Source organism: Papaver somniferum, chromosome 2, assembly GCF_003573695.1.
Source record: "Papaver somniferum cultivar HN1 chromosome 2, ASM357369v1, whole genome shotgun sequence".
Taxonomy (NCBI): domain Eukaryota; kingdom Viridiplantae; phylum Streptophyta; class Magnoliopsida; order Ranunculales; family Papaveraceae; genus Papaver; species Papaver somniferum.
Window position 1 is genome coordinate 57,260,247 of NC_039359.1, and position 26,303 is coordinate 57,286,549.

At 36.6% G+C, this 26,303-nt stretch overlaps 1 protein-coding gene, 1 long non-coding RNA gene and 1 pseudogene across 8 annotated transcripts; all 3 read left to right on the forward strand.

Moving 5' to 3' along the window:
* Positions 1-2,221: 2,221 nt before the first annotated feature.
* LOC113351110 lies at positions 2,222-3,307 on the forward strand. The gene has a single exon (XM_026595165.1). The coding sequence runs from the start codon at positions 2,222-2,224 to the stop codon at positions 3,305-3,307; it is 1,086 nt and encodes a 361-aa protein (XP_026450950.1).
* An 11,416-nt stretch (positions 3,308-14,723) lies between these two features.
* Positions 14,724-18,500, forward strand: LOC113347728. 7 transcript variants are annotated; one of them, XR_003359205.1, is made up of 11 exons: positions 14,724-14,978; positions 15,119-15,203; positions 15,307-16,513; positions 16,600-16,641; positions 16,948-17,018; positions 17,144-17,218; positions 17,291-17,418; positions 17,526-17,652; positions 17,750-17,842; positions 18,064-18,187; positions 18,277-18,500. It is a non-coding gene; the product is annotated as an uncharacterized LOC113347728 (long non-coding RNA). The 7 variants fall into 7 exon arrangements; XR_003359204.1 differs by having other exon boundaries at positions 17,301-17,418; XR_003359206.1 differs by having other exon boundaries at positions 15,307-15,549; positions 15,828-16,513; positions 17,144-17,418.
* Positions 18,501-19,954: 1,454 nt separating this feature from the next.
* LOC113353341 lies at positions 19,955-21,749 on the forward strand (annotated as a pseudogene).
* Positions 21,750-26,303: the final 4,554 nt, after the last annotated feature.

A 26,303-nucleotide genomic window follows, 5' to 3' on the forward strand; every position in this document is an offset into this window, starting at 1 on the left:
TTAGTTGGCATAGTTGTGGTACTTGAGTATTGGTACTATTACTAATTCCGCAACATGCAACCCTTGCTTTGTCAGTCACCTGAAGGACATTTTGATGATTTCCCAAAGATTTGTCTCTTCAAGAATATTAGGATTGCATCAAGGAAGAGAGGACATCGAGAAGGCCAAAAGGATACTATGAAACACTCAGTCAAAAGCGCAAGAATACAGATTGACACTGAGACAAGGGAATCATGTATTTGGCAACCATGGGCAGATAGTGAGTATGTTGTGGGAGACCAATATGAGTATGCACTAGATGTATCCAAAAAGAGAGTTCTATTTTTTCACTTTGAAAAGCGCACAAGAGTTAGTTGTTACTTGGCTGAGAGATTCCAGAGGCAAATTACAGGTGAGATTATAGTCCCGGAAAATCCTCCAAATTTGGAAGCAATTGATGACCGGGATATTGTATTAGAGGTCACCGACTATTATACAGTCACTGAGGATCAACATAACACTTGGTAGACGAAGAAGAGTGTTGGATATTATGTCACTGATTCATACCATGCACAGAACGTCGATGAGATAGCAGTGGGTAGCTCAGCTGTTCCTCGTTGTTTGTTTCCTAGTCACCATCCTCTTGATATGATGTCGCGGACATATACCTATCACACACATAATGAGCCCCCATCACAACTGCCGGAGATAGATTTCAGTTTACTATTTTCCAATGAAGCCGGCGTAGAACGTCAAATACCAGTTCCAATGGTTCCTTGTCCGTATAACTTTCGGGAGATGAATTTGACAGTGGTAAGTACATTTACATTTTATACTCATTTTCATTTTAATTTTCTTGAAAATTTGACTAAATTATCTAATTTATATACTTGTAAGATGAATGCATTAGGTTTATGGAAAAACAATGTTCATTCCAGCTTGGAGCTCGTCAAGTCGCATGGGACGAGTCATACAAATTGGCTACAACTTCATGTTCCTGATCTGACAGATCTACATCTTCTTCAGTACCATCTACCCAATATCATCCTCCAAACAATCCAAATGAGGCTAATACATCACAAGACCTCACATTAGGTGGTCCATATGAATGGGCTACAGGTCAACAATTTTACACTCATATGGTCGAAGATGGAGCTACTACGTCACAATACCAACAACAAGGAAATGCACAGTATCAACAAGGAGAAAATGAATTTACCGATGCGTTTTTGGGGGAAAGCGAGCCTAACATTGTTTATGATACTCAGTTCAGCCAACAACCCCATAATTTCTTTTGACATGAATTAACCTCTAAGTACTATTTATTTTTATGGAGTGTTTTAAGTTATTTTTATTTGTTGTTTATGGAGTGTTATGATTTATTTTTATGGAGTGTTATAATTTATTTATTTGTTGTTTATGGAGTGTTATACTTTTAAGTACTCCCTCCGTCCTAAATTTTTAGTCCGCTTTGACTAAGTCAAGATTTTAAGGTGACCGGAGGAGTATACAAGATTACCCCTATTAAATGCTATGTTATTACCAAAACTAAAATGAGTGCATGGACTATGGAGTATGTAATAAAACACATATTTGGTAATTTAGTTATTCATAGAAATGTTTAAATAGAAGATAAAATTAAAAATCTTTATGCGATTAATTCAATAAATTTGTTTCCTATTAAGAAAGATATCATTTAAGATTTTAGATTGGTTATATTTAAAATTAATTTTATAATATAAAAAATTAAAGGGTATATTTGAGAGTTTGACTAAAAAATATGACTATAAACAGAAGCTGGCCAATATTTTAGGACAGACGAAAATAGAATAGAGGACATAAATTTTAGGACAGAGGGAGTACTATTTATTTATTTGTTATTTATTTATTTTTATGGAGTATTATGAAGCTTTATGTTTTCGTTATGTTAGGTACATTATGCGGGGAGCTTTGAGAAGAATTTTGTTCGGACTTCCGGATGATGAAGATGATATTGAGACGAGTGTTGTAGCAGCGGCTACACTTTTGGAGACGCAGAGGAGGCAGGGAATACGTCAACCCGTCCCGAATGAAGTCAAGACCCGTCAGACGATGCACAGAAAACGTGTAGATATGGATGCTCGTATGATGCATCAGTACTTCAACTTCAATTGTATGTATGGGCCAAAGAAGTTCAAAGGTCGGTTTGTTTTGCCTCGTCCACTTTTTCTGAGAATTTTAGAGCAAGTTTGTGGTTTTGACCATGATTTTCGCCAAAACGGATGCTTGCGGTATTCCTGGTCATTCTCCATATATGAAAATGGTTGCCGTCATGAAACATTTTGCCAAAGGCATTGCACCGGATTCCTTAGATGATTACACACAAATGGGAGCGACCACTATATACTATTATGCTATGAAGTTTATGGATGCAATTATTTGGATTTATAATGGTCGATATATGCGTCAACCTACCGCTCAAGATACAAAAAAGATTTTAGCAGAAAATGAAGCTTGGGGATTTCCTGGTATGCTTGGTAGTGTCGATTGTTTTCATTGGGCATGGAGAGCATGTCCAATGGATCAAGCAGGATCCTACAGCGGCTATAAGCCATATCCCTCGGTTGTTTTGCAGGCGGTAGCTACATATGATAGATGGACCTGGAATTCCTATTTTGGGTTGGGTGGGAAGAACAATGATCTTAATGTCTTGCATGCTTCGGGTTTGTTCGATATACAACTTCTTGGTGTAGCACCTCCTTGTCATTATCAAATCAATGGAAGGAATTACGACCAGGGGTACTACCTAAGAGATGGTGCATATCCTATGTATGGTTGCATCGTGCAAGCATACAAACCTGCCTCAAACAACAGAGAATCTCTTTTCAATCAATACCAAGAAGCTAAAAGGAAGGACATAGAACGTGCATTTGGAGGTCTAAAAGGTAAGTTTCGCATTATATTGAAACCTTGTCGTTATTATAAAAAATCGGACATGAAGGCAATTATGAGGGGGTGCTTGATAATGCACAACATGTGTGTTAAGATGGAATATCGCAATGCGGATTGGAGGAGGATGACGGGAGATGAACCTCAACCGCCAATTCAAGGAAACGTAAGGCTAGCTCTTCATATATTGTACAACCCTGCGATTTGGGGACAACTTCGCTTGGAACTCACTACAAACATTTGGAACCGACACGGAGAAGGTTTGAGAGATGGTGATTTTCCAAACATGCATATGGAGGATGCCTTGCCGGAAGTTCATGAGGGTACAACCGACGTGGACACCGATGAAGACCAATGTGACCCTCAAGGAGATGGTGCATTTTATGAGAATGGAGAGTAAATTTCATAGTGGTGTTATGCTTCATAACCAAGTATCCGACTAGAACTTAAGTACGTTTACAATTTAACTAGAACTTCATATTTAACTAGAAATTCATAATACCTAAGTACGTTTACATTACATATTTAACGACAACTTCATATGCATACTTCTTCATAATACTTCTTCATGCATATGCTTCATAACCAAGTATCTCCAAATCGGTGTTATGAATGAACGACATTCCATGATCCGTTTCATATAAAAGTCGTAGCATCCTCATGATTACCATTTGATGCCCTTAATGAAATGACAAAAATCTTACATTAACGCTTGATGTTTGATAACCGAGATTGTAGTTGTCTTTTGCATCTTCCATTAGCATTACCATTGATTTTCAAAAATCTTCAACAACTTGTTCCCAAAAAGAGTTGGTTGTTAATTGAGTGTTGTTAACTTTGCAATAACTTCTAACCAAGTCATTGTCTTCGGCAATGGAGAGTGCAATCATGCTTGATTTTTGAATTGAGAATTTAGGAGAAAAGAATAGAGAGTGAAACTTCACAAGTTTGGGGTGGGGATTTTGAGTTCATGTGTTGATTTTATATAGAGATAGGAAGTAATCTGAGTTTGGGCTGAAAATGTAGTCGTTTGATGAAGCGCTGAACCAAACAGCGTCAAGCGCTGAACCAAACCGCGCTCCGCATAACATCCGCAAGATCAAAAGTGATCGTTGAATCTCAACGGCAGGAAATAGAGCGCTGTACTGTTTAGCGCTCAAACGCTGAACCAAGCAGCGGTAAGAAATCTCAGCCATCATATCAAGATGACCGTTGCATTTTCAATGACTCAGATTTTGTAACAGTTTGAAACCTCAATAGCTATATTTTCAGGCTTCCCTATAAATAGAGGACTACTTCTACTTCATCCCTCACACCAAAATCAATTGATTATCTTCTTCTTCTTCACATAATTTTTTTCATACAAAATTATGACACACTTTACTAGAAAAGAAGAAGAGGTACTAATATATGGTTGGGTCATAGCAAGCAACGATACGATTCATGGAAAGGATAAAAAAGGTGCAATATTTTGGGGGAAGGTAATTGAAGAGTACAATAAAAGAAAAGGTCCCGATGGTGTCTAAAGAGATAAAAAGGCATTGCGAACAAAGTGCAACACATTGAGAGCCGAAGTGAAAAAATATATTTCACATGTTAGGACCTACTTCCGAAGCATACCTACGGGATGACCGAGACGGATTATGTAAATACCTCAAAAAACATTTAATGTTTTCTTTATTCCATTTTGATCTCTTTCTTTCTTTCTCTAAATTTTTCCTTTCATTTTTCACCCAGTATCGTCGTGGACAAGAGAATTATGAAGCACAGACTGGAAGACTTTGGAGGCACGAATCGGTTTTCCACATCCTGAAGACTTATCAACCCGATTACAACCCAGCGGTGAATAATGATGATGGAGTCGGTACTTCCACTCAACCTAGTCAACAAACTCAAGCTACTCAAGAAAATGAAGCTGATAATATGGATGAAGATTTGGAAAACATGGCAAGGTTTGGTAGCACTTCATCTACTCATAATTCTGAAACCTCGGACATATCAAAGAGAAGACGTTATTTCGAACAAAAAGATGATGTTAAAAGTGAAGGGATAGATCAAGCAGAGGAAAGGGCTCGTGGGGCTAAAGCATCGCAGAAATCAGATGAAAAAATGGATAAACTCATCGAACTTCTTGGAAACGCACAAGTACAAAGAGCTTCCAAGTATGAAACAGAGGAAGCATATCTGAAGAAGAACATGGAAACCTCTTCAATCTTGGCACAAACGCAGCAAATAGAATCGTACATGAAGATCCTACGACAACCCTTGGATGAATTACAGGAATGGGAGAAACCCGTCTACAAAATTTGGAAGAACGAGATTTTGGCCTGTTAATGATTGGACCTTATCCCCTAAATTAAAATGATATATTACTAATAATTTAAGTTATTTAGAAGTAGGATTTCAATTTCAATGTACTTTTTTATGTTTTAAGTTATTTAGAAATAGGATTTCAATTTCAATGTAGTTTTTTATGTTTTAAGTTATTTTAATTTAATGTATTTTTTTAATTTCTTTAAAAAAAATTGTAACTTTTTTTTGCAATGTAATGAAGATTACAAATTCTCAAACGACTACATTTTCTTTGATAAATTTTCAAATTTTGAAACAAACTACGATTGAAACAAATTGCCAAGCATGTAGAAAATGGAATTCTGGAAAAAAAAATAGCCGTTGGTTAAAAAAAGGGTCAAGCGCTGGATGGTGCAGCGTCCCAGCCGAACGCCGAATGGAACATCATCCACAGAAACACTGAACAGTTCGGCGTTGATTCTCTGGAATATTCGCATAACGCCGAATCGTTCAGCATTTCGATCACTTTTTGAGCGCCGCACTATTCAGCGTTTCAATCTCGTTGATAGTTGGACTACGAGCAAATGCTAGGAGAGAGAATTATCCAGAAAGAGTGTTAACTTTTTTCCCACACTTTTTCATGATTTGCAACACTTTTTGGCCAATCTAGCAATTCAATCTAGCCCATAGGGGTTAGCTTAATATAATAAGAATTCATACATCATCTTCAAATAAATCAACCATGAAAAGCATGAAAAAATAAAAATATTAAAATACATGGATTTCAAAGATAAATCTGATGATGCCGCAGGAATGGCTTGTGGTTTAGTAATCTTCCATTTTGAATTGTCTTCTTCTTCAATAAGATTTAAGTGCCCCAATCGGGAAAGAAGGAAAGAAAGAAATTTTATTGAATAAAAGAGGTTCCACCGGTATGTCTTCCTGGATGCATAAAGCTAGCCATGAGGGGATACTAGATGTCCATTCCTCTTCATTACAGATATTCCTTACATATTTTGCTAAAGAATCTGCCACATGATTAATGTCTCTGCGCATATAAGTGCAACTCCAAGACTTAAAAGAAACAAGTAAACTTAAACGATCTAAAATAATTTTTTTGGTAGTCCATTTTATGAAGCCGACTCCCAAAACCTCCGACTCATACGGTCTTGGAGTAGGACCCATCCATAATGAGAATTTTGTTGTTTAGTCCTGTAAACCCGACCCGGCTTATCCTATAGTCCACCAGCAAAAAAAAATTAACCGGAGGTCCAAAAAAGTTTTTAATACATAAAATTATCTTCCTTCCCATCACAGTGTTCTCTTTCACTGAAATTTCGATAAAAAACACGTCGTTATCGTTCACAAACCTGAAAATCTAAAACAATTCCCATATCAAATTCGAAAATTAAGCACCAGAAATCGAATCAGAAATTGTAAAAAAAAAATCAATCATCAAAAACCCCATAAAACTAAAAGCTTCAAAATCAAATTAGGATACCGAGATAAAAAAAATCATTGAGATCCAGTGAAAGAAGAAGATCTCTGCTAATCACCAAGATCAGTACATACTGTTATGTATGATCGTACATATCAATATGTTTTGAAGGAAAAATTGTATCATCCCACGGTACATATTGATCAAAACAGTACATATAGAGGAAAATATGTTCTGAAGGTAAAAATGTATAATCTCACAATACATATTGATACAGTAATACATATAGTTATGTACTGAATGAAAATATGTATTCAAGGAAAAATTGTATCATCCCATGGTACATATTGATTCAGCAAATACATATTGATATTTACTGAAGGAAAAAGTGTATAATTTCGCAATGCACAGTAATCCAAAATACATAGTAACATGTACTTAATGAAAATATGTATCGAAGGAAAAAGTGTAAGGTCTAACAATACATATCAATATTTACTGAAGGAAAAGTGTATAATCCCATTGTAGATATTATAATGTATTGTATGATTATATAAAATTGATATCTCCTCCTTCTCCTTCTTCTTCTTCTTCTTCTTCTTCTTGGATTTATTTGTGAAACTTCTTGATCTTCTTCTTCACTTGTTTTCACTTACTATTGATCATACGGATTGGATGGATATGAAGCTGATTACAGAGCACCAAAACGATCTTCAAAACAAACACCCTAAAAACACTGGTAGAGAAGAGAAGACCAATCAAAAATATGGAAAGATAAGCTGGATTGGATGGATATGTAAAGTCATATCATTATGCTTAAAAAATGATGGAGAACACCAGCAGAAGAGACAAAGATCCGAATCTGAGCCGAAGAAAAGAAAAGAAAAAAAAGTTTTTCTCCTCATATGTCGTTGCAGGGTAATTTCAGAAAAGAGAAAAAAAAAAAGGCATTTGAAACTCACACATTTGTTGGACCAGCGAGTAAAAGATTTGGTCCAAAATCATGTTTTTGGACTAACGAGTAAATTAGTTTCACGGGTGGACTAGACAGTAGTCAGGAATCCTAGATAGGACTATATTATAATTCCTAGATCCATAATTGGTTTGAGGGCAGGTCAGATTTAAATGTAAGTAGGCTTTTGGAAGACTTCAGTATAAGGCTCATTCATAATTTTGTAAAAATTAAAAGCGGAACAGCAGCCCAGAATGAGATAACCTCTTCCTGATGTCTTCATCTTTCATTCTTTATTATCGGATTCTGCCTACTTGAGTAATCCAAGCTTCGTTATCCCGTTCCATAGGCGGCGTTAGATCGAATAGACTCTTTTTATTTTTAGATTTCCATTCGTGAATCCAAGATATGCTTATGGTCCAATAAGTCTCGATTGTTGTTTTGTGCACAATCCTTTACAGGATTGGATTTGTTTGATAGTGGAAATGCCATAAAGTGCGAACTAACATCCATGATACGAACACCAAAATCAGAATAAGAAAGAAAAATATATCGTGATGTAAGTCCTAATAGAAAACAATAAAAAAAAATTGTTTTTCTTTTTAAACTGAAAGATTTAATTAATTAAAATATAGTGTTTACATAATTTTTATCTTCCTGAAGTTGTACTTTGATGCTTCCACGAGGGTCAAATAACCATACACCACTTAATGTATCTACTCTTACAATTTTTGATAGAATATTTGCTACCTTATTTTTCTATTTATGCACATAGCTACACTGCCAAGAGATGGAATTTCGAAATAATAGTTTTATGTTTGTACTAAGTTTCGAATTCTCCAATCAATGTTGGAATAGTTTTTGTTTACAACATCAATTACCAGTCTTGAGTCTAGTTCAAACTCCATTTTCTCCAGGTTTAGCTCCTTAGTCCACTGAGTTTCCTCCCATAGTCCTCTACATCCAGCCTGCTCTGGACCCATTGCTTCTGCTAGGTAGATGCATTTTGAGCTGCGATATGAACCTGCAAAATCACGAATGGTCAGACCAATCCCTCATGTTTTATTAGCATTAGAAAAAGATTCATCTGAGTTAATTTTATAAAATCCCCTTGGAGGGGGGGACTAAATACTAGCATGAGATTGCTCAGTTATAGGAATCTGTATAAATTGAGGTTTGGATTCAAACTCTAGTATCCCCTTTCTATACTGATGGATTATTTTATCAGGATATGAATTGCTTCGTTTGAAAACTTTGTCACATCTATCTATCCAGATACACCAAGCGAAAATTACTATCTTGCATACCTCTTCCTATTGAATTTGTTTAGTCAGTAATCTATCTGTCAAGCCACAAAACCAGTCTTGTAAGTTAATACCGTTTTTTGTATGTATTCCTAAAGTGGAAAACCAGACTCTTTTGGCTATAGGGCACTCCAGGACCTCATATTCTTTGTTGCATTTTAAAGAATGGTAGAAAATACAAGGAAACTTTGGAGAAGATAATAATACTATGTTTCTGCATAACAACGATTGAGAATATCTGTTTTCAAAGTTGTTATCGCTACGGATCTTCAAAAACAATTATTATTAAGTGTGTCAGTGTGTTTTCAGTGTCTTGAACGCAATATCCTTTATGACTTTGGATTGCATTTCATGATCAATGATATTTAACTTTCTAACCAAGGTAATTCTGAAAAGTGTTGTAAGGTTATTTCCTTCCATGATAGCATGTTTCTTAGACTGTCATCTTGCAGGTAAAGACCGGAGAATATTCATCACAATGTCCTTTTCAGAAATGGTCTTCCCTAACACATAACATGCATTAACAATTTCATACACTTTGTGATTAAACTCATCAAACGAATCTTCATCTGAATACAAATATCTTCATAGTCATAATTTAGGTTTTGAAGCCTAGATTCTTTCTCTGAGGTATCTCCTTCGAAAACGGTTTCAATGATAATAATACAATTGAACTTGGAATACATACGCAAAATGGTACAATTGAACTTTGGAGAAGATAATAATACTATGTTTTTGTATAACAATGAATGAGAACATTTGTTTTCAAAGTTGTTATCATTACGGATCTTTAACAACAACGATGCTGAGTTGAACACGTTCAGAATCATTAACAACTTGAAGTAACGAAAAATTCAAGGAGTTGGAGAACTAAGGAAATCAAGCATGGTAGATTCCGGAGTTTTGAAGATTTATTTTTTGATCCATATGTATTGATAGTTTTGTCACTAAAATTGACAAAGAGAGAGATTGATATAGCATTTATCAGTCGAACTCACAAGTGTTTCTATCTCAAGATTGTTGTCAAATTTAGTTGATCAAAACTATATCTTGATTTCTAATCTACAATTAGTCAAGTCTCAGATTAGTATAGAAGTGTGTAGTTGAGTACCAGATATCACTTCGTTCTATCGGTATAGTTTGAAGGCGAAGATCAACCGAAACTTTTTGGAGAACTTCATCAACAAAAGGTAAGTGATGACTGAACCACATATTACTCAAGTTTTCACCGTTATATCTATGAGACTAAGTCGCACGACTAAAGTGGATTTTACATGCACAAAAAAAAATTCGAGTCAAGTTTATCTTGTTAATTATTCTTGAAATATGTATGACTAAGCTTAGAAAAATTTGTTTATACTTGATGAATTTGGTTAAGAACAATTTATTATGTATGACCTAAATCGTGATTCAAGTTAATCATTTGAAAATATCTTTGAAAAGTGATACGTGTCATTGATGTTATTCGGGAATGTTTCAAATTGATTGTTAGAGAATATATAACTACTGTAAATTTGGATACATGACAGTACACATACCAGCTCACATACTGGCACAACTGTTATAGGTCCGGAGCCATAATACATGTACCTAGTACACGTACCGACGTATCTATAGTTCGGAAACGAGTTTTAGTACACATACCCGATATGCAAACCAAAAAGATATGTTGACTCGCGAACTCAGGATGGTATGCGTACCTAGTATGCATACCAAAAAAGATGTGTTGACTCCTGTAACTTTTTTGTCCTAAGAGTACACAAACCCGGTACACATACCATGACAAAAATATTCACGAACTGGAAGACAGTACACAAACCAGATGCATTAGAATGATTCCTATGAGATATTAGGCATTTGAACAACTCTCTAAAAACACATCTAGAAATATTCTATCACATTATAACCTATGGTTGTGACTTAAGATTAAAGGCTTAAAGTGTTATATGAAAATGGTTAAGCTTATAGTTCGTCTGGCTAGTTTCGGCTAACCTTTCATGAACAAGTCATTGTACACGGTTCGGTTACGGTTCATCCTAACTAGAGTGTATATTTTTTGTGTTAATCTCAAATCAAAGATTCATATAACGGTGGATATTGATTGCTTGATTCCAAATCCACCTTAGCTTAAATCTAAAGCAACCTTTGATTTTGAAAGTCTATATAAGGAGAACCTAAGGCAACTGGGATCTTTGAATTCCCAACAGTTTTCTTGTGTGTCCTAGTTATAAACTAGAATAGTCTTCTCATTTAAACCTTTTTAGGTTTAGCGACTAAAAATATTTCGCTTAGGGATTCGTGAAGCCATGTCCGACTGTCTTTATCTAGATAGTTTGTGTATCCTAATCTTGCTACTGATTGTTGAGTATCACTCCGATCAGGCAAGATAAATAGAAATCACAAATTTCTTCGTCTCAGACTTTGTGATTCCAAAAGTATATTCCTCTATAACGATTCTTTGTTGAAACCGGAGTAGGTTTTACTTGCGAGGTGAATAATAATCTAAGATTCTCTTTAAGAGATGTAGGTTCCGTATTTTGAGTTATACTAGACTTTGTCTATTGAAAACGATTTCCTAACTCACCTTGATCTTTTGGTCAAAATGGAAATCACATCTAAGATTATCTGTGGGAGGCAGATTGGTTTAAAGTCTTTAATTGAGTTGAAGCAACTCTTAGGATGTAGGGCTACGGTAGAGTTTATACAGTGGTATAAGTGAACTGTACATTCCCAACGAACTCTAATGAATACAATTCATATGGGAACTTAACATCTATGCTTATTATGGAGAATCATCAAAGAAATATGAAAAGATTGAAGCTCTGTAAGAAAAACCAGGATCTTATAATGAAAGTGGTGTTGGTGACGACTACCCTTCACATGGTCTTTGTATGTACAAAATATATATGCTACTGAAAGTACTATTTTAATACATAGCCATATCGAGTATCGTCTCAAGTCGAAAACTCCCAGGGCCGAGTTCCTTGAACATGCTATATTGGCGCTATTGTATTCAATTTATAGTGGAATAACATTTTAATCTAAATTTGGGTATAACATATTTCCATAAACTCAAACCCTAGATTATAGACACATGATGATGATCAAATCATGATTAGTGGCATAAGGATTTCGGAACATTGGCTAGGCATAGACAAGCCCATGGCATATAATGCATATCCCGTAATACATTAGCTCGCTATGACTAAGGCCATAATATAGCTATTGTAGATCATAGAACTTCATCTAACATAAGAATGGACTAATGGCTTAGTTGGAATCATCCCGAATCAATTGGCCAAGTCCATAGCATAGTCAATCACAACTTGGCAATCTACGGCCAGAGTTGGCATAGCCACTATCGCGCCTACAAGCCGTGAATCATGTCCAAGATTCAAACCCTAAGTTAGCCTAGCCATTAGCCGACTTCTTGGCACAGCTTGTCTCGCCCAATACAACTTAGCCTGACCATTGTCCAAGTTTGTAGCACATCTTGCTACGCTTATTTCAGCTCAGGCAGCTACGTCCAAGCTTGTGGCCTTGCCCGTGTATGCAGATTGGCTATATTTTTGGCCAAGGCCAATGAAGATGCAATATTATAGGACCTTGGCTAGCCACGGCCAATGCCATACCAAGGGAGATGCGACATTATAGGACATAAGCCAGTCAAGGCAATAACAGGTGAGATGCGGCATTATAGGACCTTGACCATACACGGGAAAATCCATGGCATAAGTTGCGACATTATAGGACCTTGGCCAGCCACGACCAAGTCCATAACATAAGTTGCGACATTATAGGACCTTGGTAGGCTACGACATATGCGGGGAAACTTTATAGGATCTTGGCCAATTGTGGCCAAGTGTGTGGCATAGACATTATAACTCACAGGACCTTGGCCACCCGCGACCAAGTCTATGGCACATGAGCTGCGATTTTATGGGATCTTTGCCAGGTATGACCAAGGCCACAATATGGATTATTTTACCCCCTACATGGCATAAACATGTCGTGGCCAAGTTAATGAAACTATAATGCACCATTAGGGGCCACATCCAATCAACGGCCTATAAAGGATATAAGTAGCTCATGCTCCACTCACGTTAGCTTAGTTCCAAATCCAACTTGGCTATCCTAGTTGAAATATGAATCTCATTCCAACGGCCTTGGCCAAATTGAGGCCAAACCCTAATATTAGGCCAGGGGCGGAGCCACATGGAGAGGTGGTTTTGCAATTACACCCCCTCAAATATGAGCTCTCAATCCTAATTTGAACTATTTTATCCATTTTTTAGTCATTTTAACCATTTTACACCCCCTAACATATGTGTTGATTGATAACTTTCCACCACAAATTTTTTGATTCCTGGCTTCGCCCCTAAACTAGGCTATGGACTATTCGTATCATTCATATGCCCTAATAGTCCAACATAGAGCCATGGCCAAACGTGCATTAGCCCAACCTCTATGAATGGATATGAACGTACTACAGTGTCGTACATGTGCTACAAAAGTCTATGGCTAGGATGGGATCCGACTTTTGCATGGGAGCCTTGGGCATGATGTGCTGCAACTTGCTAAGCTAACTCCTAGCACTACCTTGGGCCCATAACATGCCACACGCCACTTTTGGATCCAAAATACCCTATACCATCTCACGCTGATATGGCACTAAGCCGCCATGCCGTCTCACGCTGATAGCTCCAACTAGATCTAGTTTTAGTTGGGCAAAGGCCAAGGCCATTGAGCCGTCTTTTAGATATCAGCTCATTAGGCCAATTATAACGCCACTGCGGCTACGGCATCGCCATTATAGGCCATTATGCCACTTGTGATTTTATCGCCATAATAAGCCATGAACATATCATGCCAAAGGACATACGATTATTTAGTATTCTCATATCTCACTTGAAGATTATGGACTGGAATATTTCTCTCCATCTTAGTTGTAGCAAAAAGTGCGGACATTCTATGCAACTTTTATTCCATTAACATGCCATGCTAATTTATAGCATCTTAGCCAACTATTAATGTGCCAAGACATCTTCTAACGCCTCAATAGGCCATGAGAATGCCACGATGCCTTAGCTGACTGTGGCTAAGTTGTTTCTCATAACAACTCCACCAAAACACGATTCAACATGTCTATAAGGCATATGGCATATTAACGACTATGATTTAGCCTAAACAAGATGAAGTCCATAGCTTATCTAAAAAACACCTAAGAAACATCAAAATACGTCACATAGAGGGATTCTTCACGGGGTATCGGTTTGGTGGTTTACAGCAACATGCGGCGTGGCAACATCCCATGTGAAAAGTTAAAATACTGGTGACGGTTATAGCAGTTGGAGAGATAATGGATACACAATGAAAAATGGTTTTCCAGAAAGAATATATCTCACCTCACCTCCTCCATCATCTCCATGTTCTCCATCTCTCCACAACCTCACTACCACTACACCAAATTAAGGGATTAGCAACTCAAATTCGTAACAAGTCTAAAGCAGTTGCGAATTAGCATCGAAAAGTCGTTGTTGCTATATTTCCGCAACAGCTTACTTCTGTTGCGAATTTCGCAACTGCTCAGGTTCTGTTGCGATTCGCAACAGCTTTCATTTCAAGTGTGCCACTCGTGTGTGTGGTCGGTCACATATTGACCCATCTTTCCGCCCCTATTTTCAAGTGCTCTATAAGCAGCAAAATTTACTTCAACCCATTGACCAAAAACCAAATATACTACTGTACCCGACCATTCTCAGCCACAACCCATTAACCCTAGTCATATACTTATCGCATCTTCTTTCCTTAACAAACTTCTCCACTTAAGAAAATCATCTGCAGCCGAGAGACCCTCTCTTTTCCGACTCTCTTTCCCAAATCTCGTTTCTCTTTTTTTTTTCTCTAGATCTGCAGTTTCTCAACCTTTAGTCTCTTGTTGATCTCTGTCTCTTACTCTTTATGTTCCTGATTCATGCTGTTTGTTTGAAGCGATCGACGAAGAACACCTGAAACCTAGAACACAGACTCCTCGTCAAACATCATCATCAATGGTTGACGATTTTCAAGACTTGGGTGATATGGGGTAATTCTCTCTTCTCTATTCTTGTTATCGATTTTCCCCAAAATCAATTAGGGTTTCCAATATTTTTCTATTTCGAATATTGAACTGATTTGTTGAACTCTCTTTTTTTTTCATCAATTTTCCCCAAAATTTTCAATCAGGGTTTCCAATTTTTAGCAATTCGAGCTTTTTGAACTGATTTGTTTAACTCACAGATACGAGGATGAACCAGTTGAGGATGGTTATGTAAGTGAATTTATCAAATTCTTTGTTGGGTTCTTTATTTAGGTTTAAGTTTTTTGATTATATTGATTTGTGATTGTAATTGTAATAATTGTGGTATTTATAGGAATGAGATGAAGAGGAGGTTGAAATTAACAATCTTGCTGCTGGTGGGGATGTGGTTGTAGAAGGTGAAGAGAAAGAATAAGTTGAACCAGTTCAAGAGATAGGAAGATGTTTTAGTTTATGGCTAAGTATGAACATCATCAATTCATTGTGTGATAGGTTATGGGATGTGATTACAAGGAACTCTCCATCACGAGATCATATAACAACTTATTACCGGGTCACGGACATGTCACTAAAAGGGGTATAAGTCTTTATCTTCGTATCTTTGATCTATTGATTAATTCTGTTAGTCTCATTCTATGTATGATATACTAGAATGAATGAAGATATGATGCATGCTCCTTGATGTACGTTTTATATGTTGTAAGTCTAAAATCTCTATAATGTGAAGCTAATGAATCTTTATAATAAGAAGAGAGTTTGTATCTAATCCCGGAAATGATATCATTTGGGATAAGCTCCTTCAAATTGTCAACGTTTTCACGAGAAGAGTTTAGACACCAGGTTCATTTCTTTCAGTCACCAGTTAACAAGCAAGAAGGAGATCTGGTTTTGTTGTCGTAGCCGTCGAGACCAAGCAGTTGTGTTATGGCTGCTCACCATGGAGCAAGACTCCGGGAGGAAGAAGGAAGATGGAGTGTATCTGTTGGTGTTGAAACTGAAGAAACAGGGAGGAAGTAAACTATGCTGCCATACAAATTTGAAGTGAAAGAGGAGATCAAAGAAGGGATAACTAGTCTGCAAAGGATTAAGATGAATTGGGGTTTATCTATATTTCATATCTGTATGGAAAGAGATGCAATTGTCTTTGAAACCGACAACATGCTCATGTTTCCTTCATCACCAAAAAATGCACACTTGGTGCATGTAGAAATGCCTGAAAGACGTTTCTTCACAACTTAGAGTGGATCGAGCGTATGGTTTGTTGGCTCGAGTTCAGGGCTGGATTGATCTCGATTTAGAGCTGATTTTAGGTGTTGAACTGGAATTGTATGGGCATCAGAAGTGGTTAAATTTGTGGTGATTTGGCTGAGTTCTGGCAGTAACATAAAAAGAAGGAATGAGTAGTTGTTGGACTGAGATGCGCATTAACAAGGATTTTGGTTGATGTTAGAAATCAAAGAAGACAGAGAAGAACCTGATGTTGTTGTTGCTATAACTGAAGTGCCATAGAACTGCAAAATGGACGCAGCTGAAGCCATAAGGTATCCCTTCTCTTTCTTTCAAAGGCGTTAATTATTTTACTTGGTTTCAAGATTCTCACCAATGAGTTGTTTATTTTTTGTTACAGTAAAACACTTGTGGTACAATGGCAAAGATTTCCTCTAGTCAGGTTTCTCTATCGCCTCTGAAACTTTAAACAGCTTAAAGCATGCAGTAGCTTTTAATTCTTGAATAGTGGACCATGTAACATTTATAAAATGGCTAGGGGATAGGCGTGGATTACTTAACACTTAACAGTATGCCCAAAAACTGATTGTAGTATCCAAATGGCACCTATTCTTCGTTCCATTTGCACTCAGATATGCTGGAGACCTCTAAGATAATTGATTATTTTACATGGTAGTTTACACAAATCTCAGAATTCTTCCTGTTTTCTCCGTTTTTTGTTTGGTTTCTCATGTACCTCCCGTTTCAGGTATCGATGGGTCTCCTCTACAGGCATATATATTCATGGGACCAAGATACTACCAGAAGCTGACGCACATGGTAAAAAGGTTTTTCAGTTTTTCTTAGTTTATATTGTAGACACCCATATTCTGGTCATTAATCTTAGATTGCATAAACAACTACCTGTACAACTTTGATTTGAGTGAACGAAGTGCTGTTTACAGGCACATTGTTCAGAAGATCTTAAACTAAAAGTTGGTAATGATTCAGCGGTGCGACTTGGCTGGGCATCTCTTTGGGTAAATGTTCCTTACTCTCATTTCTCAGTATCACCTATCTTACTCTCAGAGATGATAATCTCCCACCCGTAGGGAAGAACAGAAAGAGAGGAAAACAAAATTGCAGCAGAAATCAAGAAGCTTCGATTGAAATATTAAGATCTTCACAAACTGCATATTTGATGTGTTTCTTGCTGTCACCTACGTACTGTATCAATCAGGTTAGTTTCTCTATCGCCCCATTTTATACAAACAGTAATCAAAACATTGGCTTTGTTTCATTGTTTACCAAATTGGTCTGATTTACTTGAAATCTTTTCATTGTTAGTTGAAGAAGACACCTAAAGGATGGGAGGTTCAGAAATTGTTTAAGGGAATTTGCTGGTAAAGCCCTATGATAATTCGGTTTGGTTCAAGCTGTGGTTCTTCATCTTATACTTTTTATCCTATTCCAGGTAATGTAGATTATAACTGCAGTGATTAAATTGCAAACTGTCAAGTTGTTCTAAGGTTTTATGCTCAGCTTCCTCATGATGTACTATTCTGTTACAGAACCATTACTTTATCATCAGTGGAAATGCATAAATGCACAAGTTGATTGACTGATATTGCACTTTGCAGGGGGTCCGTGGTACCAGTGATTGGGTAAGTGATACACTTATTCAAGTCCCTATTTTTTTAGGTAATAGATGAAGTGACTTGTGTGTCCGAATATGTAATTTCTTCCACCGCCAAAATCTTGCATGATTTATGTCCATTTTTTGTTTTAGAATGAAGCTGTTCTGTTCGCTTTTATAGTTACTGATTCTTAGATTATGTGTGTCGTATTGTGAAACCTAAATTGGGCTGCTTGTAAAAAATTTCAGAGTTTAAAGAATATCGCCGAGATGATCAGTTCAGTTCTGGAAACAGACTAGCTCAACTACTGAGCTTCACTCATCAGAAGTCCCAACACTTACTCGAGTCTCATTGGTCTCTAGTATCTTTCAGGTATAAGTAAATCATTAGCAATAGAGTATATACTCTGAATTCTGAAGTATTCTTTATTTGTTATCTCTAACTATATGTATCTGTGACAGGTTCTTCATCATCTTGGTCGTATTTACAAGACGAGAATTCAGCATCCTCGTGTGACCATCCTCTCAAAGCCACAATAATCTGCTGCATTCTGATTACTCACTGTAAGAGATTGTAACATTCTGTTTCTATATGGAATCCTTATAAGCTAAAACAAACATAGTTGCACTAGCACAATGTAAGAAACAAGAACATTTTTACATATGCAATTCAATCTTTCTTAATGCAACCCGTAACTTGTCTTTGATGTCATGAGTTCCCTGCTTTTTATTGCATTTGGTTCCCTTTTTGGTGTAGAATGTCTTTGAGGTTTAAACCTGTGGGAATGTCTGTGTGAATATAAAATATGAGAACTATCGGATTGAATTGCTGGATATAAAATGAATCAGGGTTTTGCAGGGAACTGGGGTATTGCATGATAAATTGGGGGATATCAGTTTTGACTAGGTCAACGAAGACTTGACCTTATTTTTGTTGTTGCAAAAACATTAGCAACGTCAGAAATGTGTTGCTACATCTGAACCAGAACAACTATATCAAATTTCACAGTTAGCAAACGAGATTGTAAAAAAGCTATCTCCTTGCAAGTTAAAAGAAGAAGCGAGAGTCAGCCTTCAAAGGGAACGGATGCTGTTCTAGAGAACATAGTCTGTCAAGGCAATGTTCGTATTTGCACTACAGCCAAGGGGATGTTATCGCACAATCCTAGTTTGAATCTTGAGAGCCCCGGTAGAAAAAGGAATGCCCAAATAACGTAGATATGCGTAAGTGCCCAAGTCAGTGTAATCGGTGATTTCAGTACCTCTGTGAAAGACTCTAATCATATACCTGACCAATAAAACTAAAGCAAGGCCTTAGCTTAAAAAAGTATCCCGAGGTCTCATCTTATAGAAGAAAGAAATGCCACATCTGCTTTATGCGAATAACTCTAAAATTAGCAACCAAGTAGCAACAGTCATTTCTGTTTCCATATTTTAATTTCGCAACAGATAATTTCTGTTGCTACTTCCGTTGCTGACCTAAATTAGCAACAGATCTAGAGCTGTCGCGAAATACTGCGACAAGGTGTTTATCAACGACAACAATCTGTTGCAAGCCCGGTCAGCAACAGATACTAAACGTTAAATTTGGTGTAGTGTACCTCCACTACTTACGAGAAAGGTAATGTGTATTCCAAACTACTATAAATAGGCCACTCAGCCTGTTCAGAAAACTAAACAAGTTTTTATACCCAAAATACTCGGTTATTCTTCATAGTTTCTGATACCCAAATTCACCATTCAACACCACTGCAATTTCTCAAACTTTTCTGCTTCTCTCCCATAAGATTAACTCATCTTCCTCTCCTCATGACCGAAGCAACACTGAACGACTATTATCGTAATTCAGACTTGGTTGTTCGATTTTGATTTTCAAACCTAAAAACAAAGTACCACAGCAGTACATTGTTTTGCCTAGACTTAATTTTTAAGTACTACAACAAAAGGTGAACTTTTTTCCATTTAAAAGTTATTCTAAAATGGTGCACCCAAACTAGCTTTTCATTTTTCTATTTCCAAAAGTCAAAAAAACAACTTTATTCCGACAGCCGCACTACCGTTATGATAGGAATTATAAGATACTATTCCCAGTGTCATTGTTGTAAGAGATTGTAATAAAATTCTAAAGCGATACGTCTTACCCATAATAATGGCGTTTTCTATATCTCAGCCTTCAATAATTTCCTTCACAGAGCTAGCAAATTCTCTGTCTGAAATCAACCAAGCTCACGCACACATGCTCAAAACTGGTCTCTTTCATGACTCTTATGCAGCTAGTCGTTTAATTTCTTTCTCTACAATTTCGACCTCCATTTCTAACCCTAAAACGTTAACTCATGCTTCCTCTGTATTCAGTAGAATTCCCAACCCTAGTTCTTATATGTGGAACACCATGATTCGGTCTTATGCTAACAGTTCTAACCCTGAAGAATCACTTCTTCTCTTTCATCAAATGCTTTATGATTCATTCTACCCTGATAAGTTTACTTACACTTTTGCTCTTAAAGCTTGCTCTTTTCTACTTGGTATTCAAGAAGGACGACAAATCCATGGTCAAATTCTTAAAACTGGAAATGGGTTTGATTGTTACATTCAGAATTCCTTGATTAATCTTTATGCCAGAACTGGGTATTTCGACAATGCATACCTTTTGCTCGATAGAATGACTCAAAAGGATGTGATTTCGTGGAATGCAATATTAAGTGCTTATACAGAAAGAGGTTTAATGGAGAATGCCCGGAACCTGTTTGAAGAAATGCCCGAGAAGAATGTTGAATCTTGGAATTTTATGATTTCTGGGTATGTGGGTGTTGGGTTGGTTGAAGAAACCAGAATTCTCTTTGATGAAATGCCATTGAAAGATGTTGTTTCTTGGAACGCTTTGATTACAGGATATGCACATTCAAATCAATTCAGACAAAGCTTTTCGAAGATATGCAATTTGCAAACGTGAAACCGGATAACTACACACTTGTAAATGTGTTGTCTGCTTGCGCCCAAGTTGGAGCTTTGAAGCAAGGCGAATGGATTCATGCTTATGTTGATAAAAACGGCATCAAAATTCATGGATTCTTAGCTACTGCTTTCATTGATATGTATTCAAAATGTGGGTGCATATAGATAAGGCTTTAAGAGTGTTTAATGATAATACTAAAGAAAGAGATATTAGTACATGGAATTCAGTAATTTCGGGTTTAAGCATTCATGGATATGGTAAAGAGGCAGTAGAGAAGTTCTCTGAAATGATGAATGATGGATGTAAACCAAATGAAATCACGTTTGTTAGTGTTCTCTCTGCTTGCAGCCGTTCTGGTCTATTGGAAGAAGGGCGTCGGGTTTACGAACTCATGGTTCGTGTTCATGGACTTAAACCATCTATTGAACACTATGGTTGTATAGTCGATTTACTAGGTCGGGCTGGTCATCTAAAGGAGGCCCTGAAGCTTGTTCAGACGATGCCTTTAAAGGAAGAATCTGTAGGTGTTTGGGAGTCGTTATTGAGTGCTTGTAGAAGCCATGGCGATGTTGCATTAGCAGAGATTATAGCAGAGAAGAACTTAAAATTAAATCCTACGGATAGTTATAGTTATGTTCAATTATCAAATATATATGCAGCTAAGGAGAGGTGGGGGGATGTTAGGGAAGTGCGGAGGAAAATGCGAATGCAGAAAGTAAGCAAAGAACCAGGTGGTAGTATGATAGAGGTAGATGGAGTAGTTCATGAGTTCTTGGCTGGGGATGGATTGCATGCTTAAAAATCAGCTAATAGATTGACGAGATGAAAGTCATGGATGACCTAATTCCACAAGGTATTTCATTGCTCATTTTAAAGTAGTTTATGTACTGTAACATGCTTGCTTACCAACAAATTACATCAACGCAAGCATCTCATCTTTAGCTTGCTTGTATTATTAATACATACACTGGAGCTCACAACTCAGTATGATTAATCTGAATATCTATTGTTAGTGACTTCTAATTCAGGAATTAACTGAGATAGACTCAAATCAAACCATACCCGCTTGGAAACATTGATGATTACACCATGGTATTCTTCAGAGTTCAATGATAAATAAAAAGCCAGGAGTTCTTCAATTTCTGCTGGCTGTCGGATTTATTGTCTACAATCATCTCCAGCATTGAATCTCTGCAATCCTTTTGAGGATTGTATGAACACATCACCCACTGCAAAACTCTCTAGATCTTGTTTGCTTTCTAGTCTTATCCTTCGCTCCATCTTCTTCAATTTTGCCTACTGCATGTCCTGAAGAGCTCTAATTTTACAGATTTCAATCTTTGAAGCCGTCCGTGGTGAATATGCTCTTGCTTTACTAGTCTGTTTTGTTCGTTGCGTTTGTTCTTCTCTGTTTTGATGAGTTAATTTTCTCTGCTTCTCACTTTTAGACATAATATCCTTAATCTTTGATTCTTTAGCTGCTTTTCTATCTGAATCTTCAAATTTTTCTACATTTAGCCCTTGTATCTTTGAACTTATAGAATTCAAGGCTGTAAATTCCTCTGCTCCTTCCTCAATTCTTCTTCCTCGTCCGCGTTCAGAGTTCAAAGATGAAATGTAGAGAGGTTTCCTTGAACCTGAAGCCACATAACTGCCGTACCCATTCTCAGTGTCTTCTATCGTTTTAATTGGCTCTAAATCCTTGGTTTTCTTCTATGCTTGTTCCAGTTCTCTGTACAAGTTGTAGTTCTTTTTGGATTCGGTTTATTTGATTCTCGGCCACAATCATAATACCGTTCTTGCGAACATTTCTGAGCTGTTCTTCTTGATTCCTGACAATAACTTTTCGACCTTTCGAACTTTGTTCCATGATGGCGCTTCTAACATAATCCCTTGTTCTTGATTTTCCTTCCTAAATTGTCTCATCTTTCTAATATCAGATACCATATTAGTGAACTTCCGATTGTCTTCTTTGGCATTTCTACAACTTCCACAATTTGACAATGGTGGTTCATTATCAGAATTATACATAGCACTTCTGTAAGTCTCACCATCAAAACTTCCCTGCCGAAAGAAAGTCTCCAGAAAGCGTCGTTGTCATGGACATATCTCTTTGACAAAACTAAGAAACTGGGAAAACTTGAGAGATGGTAGAAAAAGAAGATGATATAATAGTTGTAGTTGTAGATGGTGTTGATGATTGTGGGTTCTTTTTTCTACCCCATTTCATATTGTTCATTTCCTCACTACAGGGTTCGGTTATGATTTTCTATAAAAGAATGAAGAGATAAGATGTTGAAGTTGTTTTTGCTGGTTAAACAACTTTGAAACTGAAAGGAGGGGAAAGAATAGCACTTAGTGAGACAGTGAAGTTAGGTTCGTTGTGCCGACCGAGCGAAGCGAGGGAAGACCTTTATATGACCGCTTTTCTGTAAATTGTAAGTGATCAATTGACACAAAAAGATTAGATTTGGTGTCCTAAACCATTTTCAATCAACAATGAAATGTCAAAAGAACCCCTCCAAATCATTTTTTTCTTTTTCTCCTTTATACATTTTCGTAAATAAACCGAAGAGCAAAAACAATATGTATTAGACATTTTCGTAAATAAACCAAAAAGGAAGGACAATATGTATTAGACATTTTCGTAAATAAACCAAAGAGGAACGACAAATAGATATATATGTCAAATTATAATTTCTTATGTATCATATTCTTTTAGGGGTATAATTGGCAACCAAACTTTAATATAACATCTCTAAAAATCCATGCCTTAGAATTTACAAATTTTATCTCGTTTAAAAGTATATAAAAAATCTATGCAATGAGTACAAACAACAATATCAAGTTTAGAAAATTTACCAAAAAATCGGAGATATTTATTATTTTAGGCACAATTTTAGAAAATTAGATGTGTATTCATTATGCAAACCACCACAAAGGATACATATTACTTTATGTAGCCATTTTTTTTTGTTGAAATAAAACGACGTACTCCTTCATTTCAATAAAAGTGATACTTTCACTTTATGCACAATTCTCGAAAATTGAATGCATTCTCGTTATGCAAACCACCACAAAGGATGCATAACACATCATGCAAATGCAACCATATTTTGATTTATGGGAAGAATCCTTTCTTTTATGATAATATTATCTAGTGGTGGTTCTCAACTACATTTGTATCAGTTTTGTATTGCCATTGTAATTCGTAGATCTGTGTGGATGTTGGATATGGGGAACTGGGTAATTGCAGAGGGGGAAATGTGGGGGTAATGAATTTTGACTAGGTCAATAAACATAGACTTGACCTTTTTTTTGTGGTTGCAAAAAATTAGCAACCTCAGCGCTCTGTTGCTAAATTAGAACCAAAACCAATAATTAGAACCGGAACCAACGTATCTAGTTTCGGGTAAGGGTATTCCTGTAACTAGAAACAGATTAGCAACAATGTAGCAACGGCAAGCGCAGTTGCAAATGGTCGTTGCTGACCGAGATTCACAACAAAGCTTATGCCGTTGCTAAAAATTGTGATACCGTGTTTAGCAACAGCGAAGCCTGTTGCGACCCTGTTTAGCAACATCTATGGTAGGTTGCTAATACCTTATAATAGTGTAGTGATTGTACTAAAATCATATAGCATAGTCTTATAATATAGAATGGAAAACGCTGTGAGTAAATAGAATGGCTCAGTCTTCACATATTTCTGTGTCGATGAAGTTCTTCAAATGTCTTCCTTTGATCTTCAGTTTTCAATCTTCGAGGGTTATTTAATGATTTAGTAGATTAGAAATCAAGAGAGAGTTTTATGCATTGAATACTGAAAACAAACTTGAGATATCAAAAGTTGCTTGTTCGAGGAGCAGTGCTATAACACTTCCGACTTCTGGGTTTGACTTTTGTTTCCAGAGAAACAAAAGCACTATTATTACCGGTGATCAAACATACTCAAAACATAATAACTCCTCTGATTAAAATAGTATGTTGTCATGAGAATCAATCCATCTACTAAATTCACATTCTGATTGAAATTCCGTTTTTGATTCGAGAACCCATTTTGATGAGGATGAGATATGAATTCTGAATGCAATTTGGAATATGAAAACGTGAAAAATCTTATGAATGATAATCTTGGGTATGTAGTTTGTATAAAGTACTAGCATGAAGTAATGTCCATAATGAAGGGTTTAGTTTATTTCAGTTTTTAATGAAATTAACGTCTGAAAGAAATGAAAACCATACCTTAGAAACACATCTGATTTGTAGATGAAGAAAGATCTCAGAACAAATATCTTCTGTTAAGTACAATTCAGTAATTTAATTTGAAGAAGAAGAATAAGAGCTCATTGTGTAGTTTTAGCTTTCTTTCATTTGTTGGGCTGAAAAATTTAGGGGATTGCTTTTTCATTTCTTTCTATTTGTTCTTCCGGGTAGTTTTTGCTCGGGAAATCAATTTGCCAAGGATTTTAATTTTGCGAACCGCACACCAAACAAACCATGAGAAAACCATGTACTCGCATAAAGGTGAGCCATGTCCACTTGGGGATTAGCAGGGCCACTTTTGGGCCCCCTAGGTGGAGATTTATGAAGAACCGTTTTTTTTGGGCACCACCCTTTTTGGTGTGGACCATTATGTTATAAGGTATAAGGGGAGTCTTAAAAATTAGAAATGACTATCCTACCCTTAACCTATTTAATTTATAATTAATCTTATTAAATCAAAAACAACATAAATATACGGATTTTATTGTATAATTAGGCCAACCGAGCTAAGCGGGGGAGGACTCTATATATGGTGATTTTGTGTCAATGTGAAGCGTGAAAGAATTTTTTTTCCAGGATTCTCTCTCTTCTCTGAAAATAAGATAAGAGAGTCTCTCAAAACTTAAGAGCCGTTTGCTCAGATCCGCTCCCATGCAAACCATCTTCATTAAATCATTCCTTTCGTTCCCTTGTTTCCCCTGTGAAAAATTCTCACTCGATTCGGTGTTTGTAAGGTCTTTTTCTTTGTTTTTCTTATTTCCTTCCTTTCCTCCCCGCAATCTCTCTTCTCTGAGCTTGAATATGTTTGATCTGGTCTATGGGAACGATGGGTTTTCTTTGTTTTCAAGGTAAATCGTTGAGTTCTCTAGGTTTTACCCATTCAATATTTTGTTCTTCTTCAACCAGCTCAGCTTGTTTGATTTCAACTTCTTCATCACCAGTACTTACAACAACAAGGGTAGCAACAAAATCACTGTTTCTCAGGATGGCAAAGGAACAAATTATAATAATCACTACAACAGCAACAACAATTACAGATGCAGCAACACAAATCAAAGGAACTACAACAACAATCACAAAAACAACTCCAAGAACAACAATCATAGCATCTTACACCAAGAAGAACATCAACAAGTCTGCATCACCAATGGGTACTACTGATTTTGGGTATTTCTGCTTCTTTGTTACTTGACCAGAAATTTCCGCAATTAGGTGTGGATGCAATTAGTGCATCGGCATACCAGCGAAACCCTGAGGGATGGAGGAATCA